The sequence below is a fragment of the Lagopus muta genome, chromosome 6 (genome assembly GCF_023343835.1).
Source record: "Lagopus muta isolate bLagMut1 chromosome 6, bLagMut1 primary, whole genome shotgun sequence".
NCBI classification, from domain to species: domain Eukaryota; kingdom Metazoa; phylum Chordata; class Aves; order Galliformes; family Phasianidae; genus Lagopus; species Lagopus muta.
The window spans coordinates 18,195,822-18,214,366 of NC_064438.1; the positions used below are offsets into that span (position 1 = coordinate 18,195,822).

The following is an 18,545-nucleotide window of genomic DNA, read 5'->3' on the forward strand; positions in this document are numbered from 1 at the left end:
TAGAATGAACTCAAGGATTGTTGCTCTATACCCAAAGCAACACACACACTGTGTTAAGACACCTTATTTAATTGATCTTCAAAAGGGGAAGCTACTGCTTTGAAAACACACTTTCCTCATTGATTTGAAGATAATACTAAAGGGGCATGTTTTTTTCAACCTGAAGGAATGCAAAAAATCTGCAGGAGACTAAATTAGCATAAAGGGAGTTGCAGAGAAAAGAAGAAAAAGAAAGCAAGCTCCATTCACACACTTAAAAAAGAAAACAACAAAAAACAATGCAAATGCCCTACTCTAGTCAGATTCACAGCACCCATTCAAAAATAAAACCACAAAAATATCTAATGGCAACCAAAAAGCAAAACACATATTCAGAACCAACATCAAAAAGGACAAACGTGGCAAACTTGTCACCTCTAATGAAAATAAGCTAGCATTCTGGAGGAGGCAGAACACACCTGTACCGCCCTCAATAGCTGCCCTTCTTCCTTTACATCAAACGTTACCTGTATCAAAAGGTTTTGTTAAAAGATTCTCAGATATTAATAAGTTTGTTTTGTATCTTAAATTAATTATAAATAAATGAATAGGTGCAACTTAGCAGTAAGGAATATGAGCAATGTACCAAGCTCAAGGAGCATGAGAAGAGATCAGTTGTGTCATTTTGTGGAAATTAGGTTTAGAAAGTATTGAACATAGTAACTTACTAGTCAGGAAATACTATAAAAGTATTTAAAATTTCTGATTTAAGTATTTATGTTACTGTTCTCGAGCATTCACTGCAGCATACATTAAAATATGTTATGTATTTATATTATGCATATATTATATGTACGTGGTATGTGAGCTACAATTATGAATTGATGGATGTGACAGAGACTTCTTCTAGTAGTAAAAGAAAGAAAATACAGCTCTTGCTCTTTTAACAAAGGCATCCTACAGAGAGTGATACAAATTATTTTGACCTTTACTATGTTTCTGCAACAATTAATGAAGCTTACTTCCAACCAAGTTTTTTTTAATGCACTGACTTCTACTTTTACTGTCACTAGAAGTGACAGGCTTAAACTTTAGAGCATAAGATAGCATGTGTAGACTGTCAGCCAACAGAAACTATAAAATAGGTTTTAGGTATTTTTGCTCGCTGCAAATTTACACTTTTGTGCTACTGTAGGCTGTTGTAAGAATATGAAGAGAGAACTAAGCGATTATCTTAACAATAGCAGTTTTTAGGGAAGTGCAAAAGCTCACCTGAAGAGTTTCCATTCTACCTTGAAGCTGCAATCTATCTTCCAAATCCTGACATCGTTCTTCTAGAAACAGAATTTGTTCCTGCAGTTGATTTCTTTCCAATTCCAACTCTTCAACTACACTCCGTAAGCCTATTTAAGTCAAAAGGAAGAATTAGTTCAAGAAAGATCTATTAAAAAATCCTTAAGTCTAGATATGACTTTCACCTTTATATTCACAATTTTTGCCATTGTTGGGCACAATTAGATCTTAACCACTTCCAATGGAAATGCTTGAGGTCTTGTTCATGCAAATATTAAATGATAAACACACCCATAACTTTTCAAAAACTAAAATCTACTTGCAAAACTCAGTAACTCATAGAGAACCTAGCAGAGATATTTTAATCAATATTGTGTCCCAATTAATAATAAGAGTGATGTTACTTTAATCATAAGTTAATATACTTACAATATCAGATTTTAAGCTATATTAACAAAGTAAACTGGTCTATATCAAAATTTGCAAGTGCATCTACTGCATTTTACTAACAATACATATTAGTAGCTTATACCACAGACAGAAGAGCATATCCACACTAAAAAACAGCTGTTTGATCTTTAAAACAAAGCACACAGCAGTGCAATATAATTCTGTTTTCCAAACAAAACAGTTACATAGATTGGAAACACACTCACAGGAACAAGACTCAACTTAAAAACCACACGATCTTGCTACGTAGGGTACTTCACAGGCAGCAAGGCTCAAACAATTCCAGTGTTTAATAATATTTATATTCTACTTCTGAACCAAAACTAGGCAGTTCATCCAGCACGCACATGCTTAAAATGAAACAGAAGAAAACGCAAGCCAAAAAAATTCAACAATGAATAGGATACACCACAAATGGGTTGTTAGTTGAATTTTGAAAACAAAAATAGACACAAAATACAGAGGCTGTGCATGCTTTAATAAACTGTCTAGTCTCTATCACACCTGCATTAGGTGAAGTGTATTCTGGCCACCAACCTCCCATATTTTCTCCTTCAGCTGAATCAGTGCTATCCAGGGTGACATTCAATGCTTCTTGAAAGCATTGTTTTCTATCAAAGCTGTACTCTTCCTACGTGCAAAATATAAGAATGACATTTAATTAAAAGAAGAAAAGAAGGAAGGGTAAAATACATATTCTGTTACTAGAAGTGTAGTTTCAGTTAAATATTATAAAATCCAACAAGTGATTCAGGTGCATAAACGTAAGCATGTGACCACTATGGACAGCTGTCTAGCCTTAAACTGTCACTTCCAGAGAAGGAGAATCTTCCACAGTCTTTGTGCAGGACCTGCTACAGCTCTGAAGACACCCTCAGGCATCTGAGAGGCCAACAGATAATTATGTTTGGAAACGTTAATTAGTTCCAGTTTCCACAGTTAATAGCATCCTCTGAAAATCGAAGTACTGGAATTAACTAAACATAAAATTATTCTTCCAACAGCAGGTTTATGCAAGTGACATTCTAACTATTCTTATAAAATACTGGGATTTTTTTTTTTTGCAAGCAACAGCACCAAGTACCAAAAAGTTAACTCAAATGAACTGACACTAATTACTAACTGTTCTATAAATCTCCCTGCATAGAAATTAATAAAGACTGTATCTGACACAAAACATGGCCTTAGCATATGAAGCATGTACACAGCTACAAGGATATGAATCACTCCAGAAGGAGACTCTCAATTTTTCAATGTAAAATTAAGCAGGCTCGTGACTCAAGGAACAGAGAACTGGAATGCCACTAGAATTGCTCCTCATCTTCTGGCTACATTCACAGGCATTTAAAATTTACTACCAAATCTATCTAGTATTCACTTACATAACAGATCTAAGCTCATAAGCCCTTAACCTATCCAACTGTAAAGCATCATATTTTCATTAACATTCAGGTAAAAATAGATATATGTAACTTTTAACCCACCTGAAGATTCCTGTTGTTCTGATTACTTTTTCTTCCCGCCTGATCCAGCCTGCCCATTCCTTGAACTGTGGTCAGTTCCTCCTCCAGCTCCTGTTGCCCTGAGACTATGGCTGGATCAGAGCAGCCAGGAAAGAACCAGTCATCCTCAATCAGTTTTGTGCCACAGGAAAGGAATTACAATTATATCAGACACTACTACATGAAAAGAGACCTGGGACAGGCTGAAGTCCCTATGAATGACTGACAGAACAAGATTAAAGAAGCAATCCACAGCATTCACCTTGTGATTTCCCTCCAACGTTACTTAGTAGAACACAAAAATAAAGACTGTATATCTATCTCACTAAGAAGAAGCAAACTGAAGGCTAGCATTACTTCTTCGTCACTCTAAAGAAAGTCTTGATACAAGAGATTGGAAAGGGTGAGTTTACGCTAAAGTAACAATAATAAATCCAACCAATTAAAGGCCAAATTACATAGGCTTTTGATTTACCAGGTTAAAATATACCCAATTTGATAATAATAAATAATAAAGCTGATAATAATATCAGCTGAGACAGCTGTGCTTTTTGTAATGTGAACAATCACATCAATTTCATGTAATGTGTCTATTTCGACTTCAATTTTAGTACGAGTATGATAATTTGAGGAAGTCACAAGCAAGCGTTACACTGCAACTGGTATCAAACCATCTTATCATACATCAATAATACCATTCTTTTAAAGACAAATACAGAATCATTGTTTAAAACAAAAAACCACACTGAATAAATTCAGAATATGAAAGCTAAGGTATGCATCTTGTTCGCTGTTAGAAAGGCTTTTTCATTTTAAGTACATTCCCATCTGTTTTGTGATATGACAAAACACATTTGGGTTGACAGACTAGGTAACAGGTGTATCATGCAAAGCAGACAAAACAGAACAGCTGGTGAGAAGAAATGAAAATAAAGGTGGCTCCATACTTCAACTGAAAATAAGACAATCGCAGATATAGCTTTCAACTTAACCATATCAATACACAGTTGTCTTCATAAAATGCAAAGTCCAGACAACATTCTACTTATGCATCAGTGAAGTATAACCCCAAAACTGTTAGGTCATACTGGGAATGCTCAGCTTTCATCTGAATTGTACAAGGATAACTTATTCAACAGATTTCATTAAAGCACATTCATATACCACCTACTAGATGGGAGTAAAGTTCTTCCTGTAATATTTAAAAACTACATACTTAACAGTCATAAAAGATTCAAGCAAAAAACGTTAAAGAAAACCTTTAAGGGCCATTCAAGCAGGACTGCAGAACTGGATTTCCCTTATGGTTTTAATTAAATTTTGGTTTCTTGCACAGTCACTTTATCAGCATTCATCCTGCACACTTTTGTGCAAAAATGAATTCAACTTTTTTTTTTTTAAATTTTGTATTTAATCACTACACGTGCTTTTTCAAAGCATATGTATATATATATAAATATATAAATGCCAAATTTTGATCACCTTAAATATATGCTTACAGAACTATTATTGTAGCCCAGGAAGAAATTCGAAGAGAAAGTGTTATTTAATATCAGAATTTAATTCCCTCTTTAAAAAAATTAAATGCCTTCAAGTTTAAATTGAAGACATCTGCTTTTAAGCATCATCAGAAAGAAAAGTACACTATCCTTTAGGAACCCAACTATTTTTGGTTTTGATAGTGAAAGGAAAAACGACACTACCATTGTCAGATGAAAAACGACAATGTAGAAATTGGAGCTTTAGAATAGTGTAAAACCCTTTGTTAAACATTAAAACACTTTCAGTTAAATTCAGCATTACTTTAACAATAGTTAGTAAGTAAATATATTTTCTAATGTTTTGCAGCAGCATAGGAAGCCTTTCATTTGCAATTATATCTGAAGTAAAAACCTGAACAAAACACTTTCATTCTGATTCACAGTGCATTCAAATTAACTAATAATGCATCTATAATTCTGTGTGTAACTGTTCATGTTACAATCTTCAGTGGTTTGCAGAGGAAACAAGCCAGAATTTACAGACATCAGTCAATGCTATATCCCCCTAAGATTGTGTAGCTCTTCATACATTCATTCCAAAACAGAAAATTGCCTTACTTGGCAAATTCCCATAGTCTATGATGGAATGAGTAGTGGGTTTCTAAATTGCTTAAAATATTGGTAACTAATATTAATCCAAATAAATCCTGTAACTTACATGGGGGAACATAATTGTTTTCTTTTTAAATGCTACTGAATTTCAATTTCTATTAAGAATTTCTAAATAAATTCAATTCTTGTTTAGTTATATCCAGTTGCAGCAAGCTAAGATTTTTTTCCTCTAGAAATATGGAGTCAGCTGTTACAACAAAGAAAAATAAAGAAACACGACTCGGTTAGTGTAAATGAAGAAATTGGCTTTGCAAGAGGGAAAAAAAAATTAAGTTGAAAGACAGCATTTGTTACACATACTGTTAAAACCCACATACCATCAATGGCAAATATTATAAGGTACTGTTGGCAATTTCCTCAAAAGAACCATCATCAGAAGAAATCAGCAACAGTACATTACAAGTTGCCATTGCTGCAGGAACCTGCATGCACAAAACTGATGGGAAACTATGTTCTCACTGGCTGACCAAATCGCAGTGTAGGGTAGGAGTGGAGGGGGAAGGGACGCTGAGGGCTCATCAGGTGTAACGGCAGGAAAAAAAACACCAAAAAAAAACAGAAACAGAAAGGTCATGCTTATCCCAAGGGGAAAAAATGCAAAATTAAACACAGACTGACGCAGATGAAATTTTACAACTGCTATTAATATTGCATGTGGGTCTGTAGTTACCACATATGAGGTAACAGGTAGTTTTAATGAAGGGAATATTATTTTCGTCCAAAGCATTACATGGTAAAACTCTCAAAAAGATGAGACAAGATCTTTAAAACATTTCTGTGCTTATATACTGAACTTCCAAATTCATCCTTTAAATTAAAAATAATTACTCAATTGCACATTAGAAAGAGAAGACTCAAGTTCTTTAACTGAATTAATTATGATGGTAGGTTGTGCACATTATAATGTGCTGTTAATCCATTAACTAATGGGACAAAAGTTAAAATGAAGTACTAAATGGTCTGGGAAATAAGCAGTAAAAACTAACTGAAATTTAACCAGACTTTTATGAGATTTAACAGAATCTGCTTCACTTTTTCATCAACTGTTTAATTAATAATTTAGAAAATTTCAATACTTGAGATTACCCAAAATGTGATTTTCTGTAACACTTACTGTTATTCAGCCAACCACACAAGTGACACTTGTTAACAGACTACTAAAGGAAAGTTTCTGATTAATGACATTTAAAGGGAAAATTTGTCCTGCATTTTACTAAAGCACCACCCAGTATCAAATTTAAACCAGTACCACAGTTTCCCACACCTTTACTCCCTGTTCAAGGTAGGCAGCTTTAACATACGGTGAACTTTTTAAGCACTGTTCATTCATATGTGGACAGTACGCTTCCGAAGTAAGTTCAACATTTCTTACAGAGCAGCAACTTGGAGGGGAAACAGAACAAGCACATCTACTCATAAAAATGATACAAAGAAAAAAAAATGAACGTATGGAAAAAAGATTCAAGGACATAGGAAAAAAAATTAAAAATGCAAATTTAAGCAAATTCACTAGCTATATATAATTCTCAAGATTACATAAATTAGTCATGATAGAACAGTATAAATTCAGTCTGCAGTAGAACACACAAACATGTGAGATGTGATTGCACATCATATGTATGTGATAATTTAACTAAGAAAAACAACCCACCTTCTCTCTCCTCCTCAATCTGAGCCATTCTCAAGGCCATAGCAGATTTCTCTTCTCTGACTCGATCACGCGACTCCTCTGATTCTGGTGCATTTTCTTGCCATTCTAAGAGCTGATTCTGCAATTCATCCACACTACCAGATTCACTAGCCTAACAAGAGAAAGTGGACATGAAAATATATTCACCAAATCCCACTATGAACATAAATGACTTTTTAATTTAGCAAGCCATTCACAGAGAAAATTATCTGTATTATTTACCACTTCACATACATATCTGTGAAAATGAAGATATTATAGTAGATGGTAAAAAAGGCAAACCTCACCACTTAGCAAAATATCTAAAATGCTACTTGCCAGTTGCACTTTTAGTCTAAAATACTTTTTAAATGAAGTGTTTTTTCTTTTAACCAAAATATTTTTCTTGTACATTTTCATCTTGAAATATTTCAAAGTAGAATAATATTTAACTTCCTTTCCTTGAGATAAGAAATCTCTATTACTTTTATCCATGAGTAGAATAAGAATGTTTCTGCCTTCCCCTCAAAAGAAAGCCTCATTTTATAAATGTAACAATCAAACTAACAAAAAAATTTCATTAAAGTTCATAGATAACACTTTCAGCAAAGTATGTTCAAACTGGCTTTGTTGCTGGGCTTGCACAAAATCACTTAGCACTAAGAGTAACATATGCTTTTAATCTATCTTGAAGTCTTTTGGGATAATTTTCTGAATCTTCTCCCTTTCTCATCCATATCTGGATATTTGTTAAGATTTCATTTGTTATTTTCTTCTGAAAGTTACTCAGGTCATACACAAAGTAATAAGAAGTCACAATTCAATAATTTCTGTTAAATGTAACTAAATAAATCATAAGCAGTTTAGGGAAACATAATTTAAAGTATGTAAAAAAGTAAGTAGAAATCCACATTTAATTAATTCAAATCTTGTCAGCTTGTTACTTAACAGCCACTGACATCTCAGTTTCATGTGTCACTCATCTGCAGCACCAACATTCAATGAACATACTTTCCAATGTGCCACTTGAGCCAATCAGTAATTCATACAAATCAATTTTAAAGTTAACCTGTGAAGCTGCTCTCTTTGTAACTTGGTCAAGATCAGCTTGCAACTTCCTTTGCTGCTCTTCATAGATTTCTAGCTTAGCCAGCAATTCTTCTACAAAAAGAAAATCATGAATTAGGTTTGATACAATGCAAAACCATAGGAAGATCAATAAAAGCATAGAAAAGAGATTCAAAATGGAAATTTAGATGACTGATTTCAATAAGAAGCCCTGTGCTGGGCTGTGCTGTCCACTTACCCACAAGACTGACTTCTTGTTTATTAAATACTGATGAGTGCTTTAAATTTAATCTGCTAACAATTTAGACCACTAAACTGAAAATTCTACCATTTTCCATTTAAAAAAAAAAGTCATAAAAACTAACAAGATAACACAAAAATAATCTCTCTGAGCTGTATTTTAAACCTAGTTACCACTCTGAGGTTTTATACAAGTTTTTCTCAAAATCTTTATAACAAAAAAACACACTTGAGATAATTCTGAATTTAAGCTCACTGCTCCTTACCATTAATTATACACACTCTGTTACATTTTCCAAATATGCTCATTCTCATTTTTCATCCTAAGAAAATACCTCTTCCACTTTACTAGAGAACCTGATACACATTCTGTCAAATACATCAAGGCCTGAACTATAAAGCACAAGAAGGTTTAGGGAAGGAAGAACTGAGTTGCAACTCTGAGTTAAGTAGCGTATGCTGTTGCTCAAAGCAGCATGAAGTTACTTCCAAATCTGTTTGAAAAAAGAAAAGGTATATATTGGAAATTTAAAACAAACAAGTCAAAAGTCCATTTAACCCTCCCTGTCTCTTTACTCTGAACCATCTGCAATAGAGTAGTAAAAAAAGATATTTTTGTTAGCTTTTCTCCTTGTTTTACCGTTCTGAGTTCTGATTTCTTGTAATGATTGCAGTTTTAATTCCAGTTCTTCTTTTTCAGCTTCTAATTCTGACACACGATTGTTCAAGGCTGACAGATCATTATTCTTCGATGAAAACTAAAACAAAAAGCAGCTGTAAGCTTTTTAGATGCATCAAAATTTGTACATTTTGTTGTTGCAATTTCCTCCTGTATCAACATTTAGCTTCCATTCAATTTTTATACTATTTTTATACTCAAATATAGCCATTTTGAATAAATTATTTCAATATTCTATTTACCCCATATTTTACTTCTTTCAATCAAGTAAAGACATTTTAAAAACAGGTTTGTAGCATTAAAAAAATGCTGCACATACATTTTTCAGCTCATCTTCCAATTGTTTGATTCTTGATTTAGACCAAGCCTTCATTTTCAGAAACTTAGCTTCAGATTTGCTGGCCTCTTCTGTCTTCAATTTCAATTGTACTAAAAAGCAAGGCATAAAAATTACTTAAAATCCTAGAACGATTATCAGTAAGGGACCTATGTTTAATTTCTTTAGCAACTGAAAGTAGCACTTAAACAAGACAACTGTATTTAGAGAAGAAAAACATTAAGAAACGTAGTGAGCAATTTACAGTGATATCTGTACATTCCCATAACCCTCATAGTAACAGTGCTTCTGCACACGTACTTATGGTGATAACTTTTCCAGTGGATTTTATGGAATTCTATTTGAAAAACGAATGAAATTGGCATACAGTACGAAAGGGTATGGTGCAAAGTAACTTCATACATGACAACTTTTTAAATAGGATACCTTCTAATTCTTCCATCTTCTCTTTGGATGTAGATTCCAGATCTGCAACATCTTTTGAGTTAGTCTGCCCACTACCAGTTAATTCTGCCACTTGTTTCTTAAGCTGAAACAGAGCCTGGTCTTTCTCTTGCAGCTCAGTTTCATGTTTCTCTTGAATTTCATGCAGCTCAGCATTGTGTTTCTCCCTGACTTTTGTCATTTCAAGCATGTGTTTCTCCATCATGTCTTTTATCTGTGCCCTCAATACATGCCTCTCAGCATCCAGTTTGGACTGGAGGTTTTCTTTTTCAGACTGCAGACGTTTCATGTTTTCAGTAATCTCCTGTTTAAAAAAAAAAGGTTTATTTTCTTATATGAAGTATTTTCAGTACCACTGTGAAACATTATAAGTGCATTCTTACACACTTCATCTTGTCATAATCAGAAAAGGGTGCTGCTTTGGGCAACTGGCTCTAGTACAAAAAACCCAGCTTCAATTTCAAAGGGCTACATGGGAACTTCAAAAAACAGCACTGCTATTTTTGGGTGCAAACTACATACAACATCTCTCCATAGGCAAAAGTGGAATAAAAATGAACATTTTGATGTATGGCGTAAAGGAAAACTGCAAGAATCTAACAGTGATATCAAGGATTGAGAATGTTCACTACAACACCATTCAGAAGTTGTTACTTACATTGTTAGAATTTAAACTAGCAAACTACAATCTAGTTCTTTTTTACAGAATCCTGTTGCTAACTAGTTCTCTGTTGGTGCTTATTCTACTTTCAGTGCTTTCACATTAGTTATAATACAACGGCTAGAAAAGATTACAGATCTCCCTAACAGTATGACAGCAGCTCACCAGATTAGATTTGTTGTACAAAAGCCAGCATTCATAATCCATAAACTGTCCATGTAAAGAGGCCATGAAGGACAAGAGAGACAATATTTTTAAAATGTGATTATACTGCACATGTAAAGGAAGACTTCCTGCTATTTTGATACTAAGACCAAGGATCCACCACAGTTAAAACTGCTCTAAGTTCATGTCGTCATATTTCACCCTTCCCACTATCTTCAAGCTGTGCATTTCTGTCCCCTCAATGCATTAGCACTGGGTACTATTCCTGTAGAGCATCTTCCTCCAAGATGCATCTAACCCCAGGAAAAAAAAACAAACAAAAAACAAAAGCTTGCACAATGCACAACACATAATAAATGTGAAGGATGAATAAAGTACTGACTCAGCTGGATAACAGCTTGTAGATCATTCATTTTTGCTGTGGATCCTGACTATGTCATCAGGACAGGATGCCTATCTGGTTACATACATAGTTTAAATAATTTCTAATAGATTGTGAGTCTGATAACCCTCTTGGCAAGTGGAAAATATTTTAGAAATATTGTGGCTGAATTGCTGGCCCTGACACTTCTTAAACAAGTTGTTTCAGCAGAGTCTCAAAAGCTTGAGAACTGCAATGTCCTTTTCTTACATTGTTGAACTGAAGTAGCAGCACTCAAAAGGCTATAATCAGGGTTCACAATAAGTGCTTAAACACAAAGAACCCTGATTAGCTATGGGTTTTGCAATCAGTAGAAATACTTCAAAAGGAAGGGCACACTACTAGCAAAACATTCTCTTTAGGGAACAAAAAGAAAGCCTCAGTTTTGAAGTTCTCTCCAAAACTCTTAACTAGAGAAATCAGTTTTTTGACAGCAAAAAGTCTTTAACATGTAATAAATGAATCAAAACTATGGGTGACAATTGACAATTTTGTATTTCACGGGATTTATTTCTCCTTAAAATTCATTTCCTAACTGAAATTAATATTTGTTTGCACAATCTTAATTACATTATCAGCATGTGTGAAAACCACCCAGAGCACTGCCAAGGTATTTTACATAGAATCATCTTTGTACACAATCAACAGTTTCCAGAACTTGTAATTGACCAGGTGAGTTGAGCAGGGTGTATATAGCATTTCTTACTTTTAATTCCTGGTCCTTGGCATCCAGTTCTTTTTGCAGCACATCTATCACCTGTGTTCTTCCCAGCATGACTTCTTCCTTTTCGTGGAGCTTCTGTTTCAAGGCCTTCAATAGCTAGTAAAAAAAATCAAGCTATCAATATAGAGGTTAACACTTTCAGAAGACAAAGTGAACGTCCCATATTTAGTTTCCAAACAAGACATCTGAACAGTGTCATACAGGTCTTTGTGATTCTGTGATACTTATTGTTAATTACATTATTCCAAACTCCCACAGCTAAGTCAAAGCAATTTACCAATTTTCCAAAGCAACACACCTGTTCCAAGTCAGCACTTGCATCAGATTTAGCAGCTAATTTAAAGAGCTCCTGCTCATGCTTTTTCCCCTGTGCTTCCAGCTCTTTTTCCTTTTCATGAATTATATTTTGAAGCACATGTACCTGAAAACACATACAAAGAAAATATGAAACCTGTTCAGAAAAGTACATTAGAAGAACACTGAAGTAACTGAAGTACAGCAAGATATTGTGTTCTGTAAGTTGAGTTTTGCTTCTGCTTAGTAGTAAGTATAGTAATCAGTCAGTGATTACCAAAGACAATGATGCATACAGATAAATCTCTAACTTGCAAGAAACGTGCCTCAAATCTACAATAACAAACTTCAAATGACAAGAAAGACACTGAGGCCCTGGAGCATGTCCAGAGAAAGACAATGAAACTGTGCAGGGTTTGGAGCAAAGTTACTGGGATTGTTCAGTCTGAAAAAAAGGATGCTGATTGTATTCAGAATGGTTAAATAACTCAGAAAGACCTGTAGATGCTGCATGTGTACACTTCTGCACCTTCAGGAACAGTGCCACAAGGAGAAGGCTTTAGGGGTTCTTCTACTAGAATGCTCCACAACTCATTTTACTCATTTACATCCTAGTTCCTCTGTGCACAGACATCAGCCGCATTGTTAAAATCCTTCCTTGCACAATATTTCATTTTCAATAATCACCTGTACAAACCATCTACTGACAGTCCCATTGTTTTTAATTCATCTGATGAGTATTTAGACCTTAAGAATCACTGAAAATTCAGAATGGCTTCTCTCAGATATTGAGATAGCACTACTACAGCCAAGACACCACTTCTTCCACCAACAAATGTAAATATTTTTACAGTGCTTACTTACATTTTCTATATATGTGGCTTCCATCTTTTGGAAACGTTCTCTTTCATTGCTCTGCACATTTTTAAGACTCTCAATCTCTTCCTGGAACAAGCTGCATTTTTCTTCACTGTCTCCAACCTTCTTGTTAAGTTGCTGAACAAGAATCTCCATGCTTTGTAGGGATGATTCTTTAATGGATAGTTCGTTCTTTAGAATGCAAACCATAAGATGATAAGAAGAATGGCTCCAGAATAAAGAAAAAGCAATCACTAGGAATCACCTTCTAGCCTTTCCTCTAATGTTAAGCACATTAAACTAGAAATTCAGGTTTGGTATAAATTTGTATGAAGTTTGTCAGCAGATTCCAAAGTCAGTATTAATGATACTGACTAAAGCAAATAAATATTAGCTCTAACAAAATAAATGAGATAACCAGTGAAGAAATTGTAGTCACATGAATAAGGACAGATTATTTATGCTTCAGAAAAGGACTGCTCACGTAACAGCGGGGTTTGTTGGGTTCCTTGAAATTGCTATGAAACATACCTTCAGCTCTTCAGTGGGCAAGAGTACTTCATTGTTAGCACCACCTGATCCACATGCTATCTGTAAATCGATGATATAGGCATCTCTTTCAGCTAACTTCTTTTCTTTCTCTGCCAGCATGGCATCCATTTCAGTCCCCCGATAGCGCTGAGCCTCCAATTCAGCATCCTGAAAATGAAAAGACAACACAGCATGTAATCTATACTTCTATCATCTACAGCTCAGAAGAGCAGTTTGTACTACCTCCTTACAGCCTATTTTAAGTTACTGAAAAAACTGCCACCACATTTATAATGTAGTTCAATTTTAGCCACAACATTTAATTACTAAGTCTGTTTCTCAGTGAAATTCTGTAGCACTCGCATTCCTGCCACCTTCTACAGTCAATAACAATACGCACAAAACACATAATATGAAATTATTCCTTGCTTGCATTTCTTTCTGTAATGAGTTGCTTTTTGTAACTGAAACAAAACAGCATTTTAATTCAAAATAAAAGGTTTAAAGATGATATTAAACCACACAGGTCATACAATTTTTCCTTTTCCATTTACTATCAAAATACCACAGAAGTATTCTAGAGAATTCATTAACTGAAGACACAACAAAACAACTATTACTGTATTTTCTGAAGCAGATTAAAACATTATAACATGGACGTTGTGTTGAGGGACATGGTTTAGTGAGAACTGTTAGTGATAGGTGGGTGGCTGGACTGGATGATCTTGTAGGTCTTTTCCAACCTTGGTGCTTCTGTGATTCTGTGATATATCCTTCTCTTTCTTCTCAACCAAAAACTTTCTCAGAACATCTGTTTAGCCTTTAAATATAATCATGCACCACAAATGTGAAAAAAACCACACGCTAAGCATCACTTAAAATACCACCTTTTTTTGTAACTCTTCATTTTTTTGTGTGATCTGGGATTCCAGTTCTTCAATTCTCTTTCTCAGCACCAATATTTTCCCACGGTTTGCTGCAGCATTTTCCTGGTCACCATCTCTTGATGCCTGCAATAACACAGAGTCTTTAATACCATAAATAGGTAGTGACTGATTTTGGGGTACCTCCACCTATTCCAACAACAATATTGGTGAAATAAAGTACTCTTTACTTGTGGTTGGTATTTCCATTCCCTTATATACAAATCCAAGAAGCTAAACAAAGGCAGCATGGTATTCCTATTAAGCATGTAGAAATCATCATATTTAAATTATTAATGATAATTATTGATGCAAAGTGAACTGAAACATGCAGAAGGGGTATTTATTTCCTCTGGCCATTGTAAGCCACATAACCTGGCAAGTGTAATCAATATAACACAGAAGAAAGAAGGGACTGTTGGAGGGAGTGGGGAAAAAAGTGTCAATTAAATGCCTCCAAAGCACAGTATCTACTCATATGAAAGCACTACTATAAACAAATTTTAAAAATCTCTGTTTCTGGTAAAATACTGGTCAGCTAAAATGAGAGATTACTGCATTTAATCCAAACTTTGCTTCCAAGGCCATTTTTAGATTTCCAGGGTTGTTCTGGTTATTAAAATAACAAGGTGGGTTTTTTAGTTTCATTTCTTCTCATAAACATATATTCCTGACTCACATGTGAAGAGTTTAAGATGCAAATAAGACAAACAGCAGTATGATTTTTTTAGTTTTTTATTTAACTAAAACAATTTGAAAGCAATACACAATTTTCTAAATTTATATAACAAAATAAATAAGATAGAAACATACAGACTGGCAGCCAGCGACTACAAAGTTTATCTTGATTGCAACCTGATCAAAGCAGCTCAAAATTGGGACTTGAGGTCCATATTCAAGTCTGGCATATTAAACTGTCCACTTTTGAGCTAAAAGGCACTTACCTTTTTTGGTTCTGCTTTTTCCTCTGAGCCTCCTGATGCTGACAACTGTTTCTTAAGTTCTTCCAGTTGTGAGGTTAGCGATGCAACCTTGGCTTTGTTTTGCAGCTTCACTTTGGAAAGTTTGGCATCAGCAGATTCCTTCTCCTCCTACAAACATCAGAGTCACAAAGAACTTAAATCAGCTCCATGAGCAACTGCATCCTTCAAGTCTCCCATTAAAAACAAACAAACAGATAAAAATCTAAAAAAAAAAAAAAAAAAAAAACCCTAAGAAATCTAAATCCAAAACAAATTTTTGGAAGAGAGACTGCTGCTTGTGTAATATTCAAACTCAGTTAACTTTTGGAACAGACAATACATTGACAAAAAGCTAGAACACCCAGGCCTCATCTGGAGTACTGCATCCAGTTCTGGGCTCCCCAGTACAAAAAAGACAGGGATCTCTTGGAAAGAGTCCAGCGGAGGGCCACGAAGATGGTGAAGGGCCTGGAGCATCTCCCCTATGAAGAAAGGCTGAGTGAACTGGGTCTGTTCAGCCTTGAGAAAAGAAGACTGAGAGGGGACCTGATCCAGGTCTATAAATATCTGAGGTGTGGGGGGCAGAATGGCGAGGCCGGACTCTTTTCAGTGGTGAGTGGAGACAGGACAAGGGGAAATGGCTGGAAACTGCAGCATAGGAAGTTCTGCACAAATGTGTGTGAGAACTTCTTTACAGTGAGGTGACGGAGCACTGGAACAGGCTGCCCAGGGAGGTGGTGGAGTCTCCTTCTCTGGAGATGTTCATGACCTGCCTGGATGCCAACCTGTGCGACCTGGTGTAGGGAACCTGCTTTGGCAGGGGGGTTGGACTCGATCTCTGGAGGTCCCTTCCAACTCCTACAATTCTGTGATTCTGTGAACAGCTAATTGTTACCAATGCATCCTGAAGTTCCTCCAGTTGCTGTAGGGGACTGTTAAGCTTTTATATATAAAATCAGCTTATGGCAAACAGGACTGAAGTATTTTTTTTAAGCAATCTTTTTGACAGGAACACATACACGGTACCTTTAACTGATGGTCTTTATTTCGAAGCTCAGCATCCTTCTCTCGAACAAGCTCCTTTAGCTGTATTACCAGCTGCTCAGTACTTGCCAGCTGTTCAGTCAAATCCGTCACCGACATGCTTCTTGCATCTTGTGAGCCCGCAGCCTGCAGACATTAACTACACTTTGAACAAACAAAATGGTGCAGACAATGCTCTTTGTGCAAAAAAATCACCTGTTTTGGTACAATTTTTTTTTTTTGGGGGTGGGGTGGGGAGGGGGCTTGAAAGGCAAGAGGGTGCGTTTGTTTTCTGAACACATACAGCAAATCTTTTTAGAACACAACATTCAAACATGCATCTACTATATGTGCACATACCAGACTGGTCATAGCTAGTTTGACAGATATAGTAACAGAAGGGGTTATATAAAACCATGTTAAAAAGATCTCGCAACACAGCTGTAATGATCTACAGCAAAGAGTAGGAACATTCCTCACTGTACTACGGTTCAGTCAGACCATTCCACCATTTTGTTTAGACCCAATAAATCCCTATATTTTGCCACCTCAGAAATTCCTTGCAGTTTCTTCCTTTTCCTCATCTTTATAGATTCTCTTGTACAGCAACCTTCCCTTCTGTCCCTAATCTAAGATCTGTGTGGAATCATGAAAAGAAACCTGAAAGATTTCAAGTGGATCTTGCTAACTCTACTCGAGGCTTTAAAGAAAGCTTTATTTTTTAAGGAAGCAGAAGTAAAAAACAGTATCCCTCACCTTTCCCTCATTAAGACTTTTTCAAAATAAGCTTTAACGTAACTATAGCAATAGTTCATTTAAAATAACATTTTTTTTTTTTCCTTTATGGGGGTCAACAACACTGACTTTGAACAGCTAAACAAATAATGAAAATAATTAATAGCTACACCAAATGTTGAGCAACTTAATGTACAAGGGCTGAACTTTCTTAACTACTGGATTTTCATCATGACATCCAGTAGTACTGTTACTGGACCTAGAGGCAACAAAATATTTTACTGAACACTATGCACAAATAACACACTTGGGATAAAGCCCATAAAATTTCTCTGAATTTGCTCTTAAAACAATGTAAGCATAATGAAGAGGAGCAGAGCAGTGGTGTTATGATTAAATATCACATAGAATGGAAGCAAGAACCCAATTTGACTTATAGAGTCATAAAAGCGAATGATGGTAAAAGCAATTAAGCAACTTCTTTATGAAAGAGCAAATACATATTATTAGCATAACATCCATTAGAGAAATTATTACTGAAAAGTAGCTCATTACTTACTACTGCTTTGGAAGGAGAATCATCTCCACTACCCCATTTCCACATGGTTTCAAGATGGCTATGAAAAACATAAATGAAATAACACAACAGTGAACATCAATGGCTCTCAGATAACTCTAATCAACTCGTCCTCTCTGCACATTTCAAAGTAAAATATTTTAATCTAACTTGTTTGTTCAATGGTGACAGCACCTCTGATTTCCATCGCATTACTAGCTGCTAAGATATAATTACATTTTGTATAAAATATGCATACTATGCCTTTTGACTCCTAGCTTGTAAAATGCCAACACTATTAAAAACATATATATCCAAAGAAGCCTTTAAAATGTAAATACTGTAAAGTAGTATTCAGCATAGTTGCTATTTCCACATGTAAATAAAAGATAGAAGCACTGCTAATATTTAACCAGACCTTAAACACTGCCTGCCACTGCAGTATGACAGGGTTCATATCAACTTGTGGTTCTATAAAACCACACACATAAAATCTTCAAAGAACACCACCCTGCATTCCATGCCATGCGACCATCTTCACCTGAAAAATAAAGTCAGTGCTGCAACCCTTGAAGTCACTGATCAGTCTATTAAATACCAGCAGCTGACGCTGCAGGAGCAGCACTTATTCCTTGCTCCTTTGCTCTGCAGCAAGCACCACTGATTTCTAAATAGTAACAAAGTATTAAACACACATAATTGTAGTCTCTGGCTGTGGAAAGCTGTAGACATAAATTAAGGCAACTCAGGGCTCTAAGGTGGCAAAATCCTGAAGGACAAAAGGACAGAAGGCAGCTCAGGGGTTAAGAACAATCCTGCATAATAGTGATAGGCCTGGCTGAGAAAAAAAAAAGGGGCAGCCTTCAAAATATCCCATG

At 35.4% G+C, this 18,545-nt stretch overlaps 1 protein-coding gene across 4 annotated transcripts in view; it reads right to left on the minus strand.

Annotated features, from left to right (window-relative positions):
• The window catches only part of LOC125695433 (golgin subfamily B member 1-like), a 43,141-nt gene that overhangs the window by 22,310 nt on the left and 2,286 nt on the right, over nt 1–18,545 (minus strand). For 2 of the 4 annotated variants that reach the window (XM_048949843.1, XM_048949839.1), the window contains exons 2-17: nt 17,671–17,728; nt 16,380–16,523; nt 15,336–15,482; nt 14,356–14,478; nt 13,469–13,636; nt 12,944–13,129; nt 12,084–12,206; nt 11,768–11,881; nt 9,797–10,118; nt 9,353–9,462; nt 8,995–9,112; nt 8,116–8,207; nt 7,029–7,179; nt 3,207–3,316; nt 2,227–2,353; nt 1,252–1,382 (exon numbers count right to left, since the gene is read on the minus strand). In XM_048949843.1, the coding sequence (XP_048805800.1) occupies nt 1,252–1,382; nt 2,227–2,353; nt 3,207–3,316; nt 7,029–7,179; nt 8,116–8,207; nt 8,995–9,112; nt 9,353–9,462; nt 9,797–10,118; nt 11,768–11,881; nt 12,084–12,206; nt 12,944–13,129; nt 13,469–13,636; nt 14,356–14,478; nt 15,336–15,482; nt 16,380–16,523; nt 17,671–17,715 (2,211 nt within the window). In that variant the 5' untranslated portion in view covers nt 17,716–17,728. Of the gene's footprint in view, nt 1–1,251; nt 1,383–2,226; nt 2,354–3,206; nt 3,317–7,028; nt 7,180–8,115; nt 8,208–8,994; nt 9,113–9,352; nt 9,463–9,796; nt 10,119–11,767; nt 11,882–12,083; nt 12,207–12,943; nt 13,130–13,468; nt 13,637–14,355; nt 14,479–15,335; nt 15,483–16,379; nt 16,542–17,670; nt 17,729–18,545 lie in introns of all 4 variants that reach the window. The other 2 variants (XM_048949840.1, XM_048949841.1) reach the window with 2 other exon arrangements.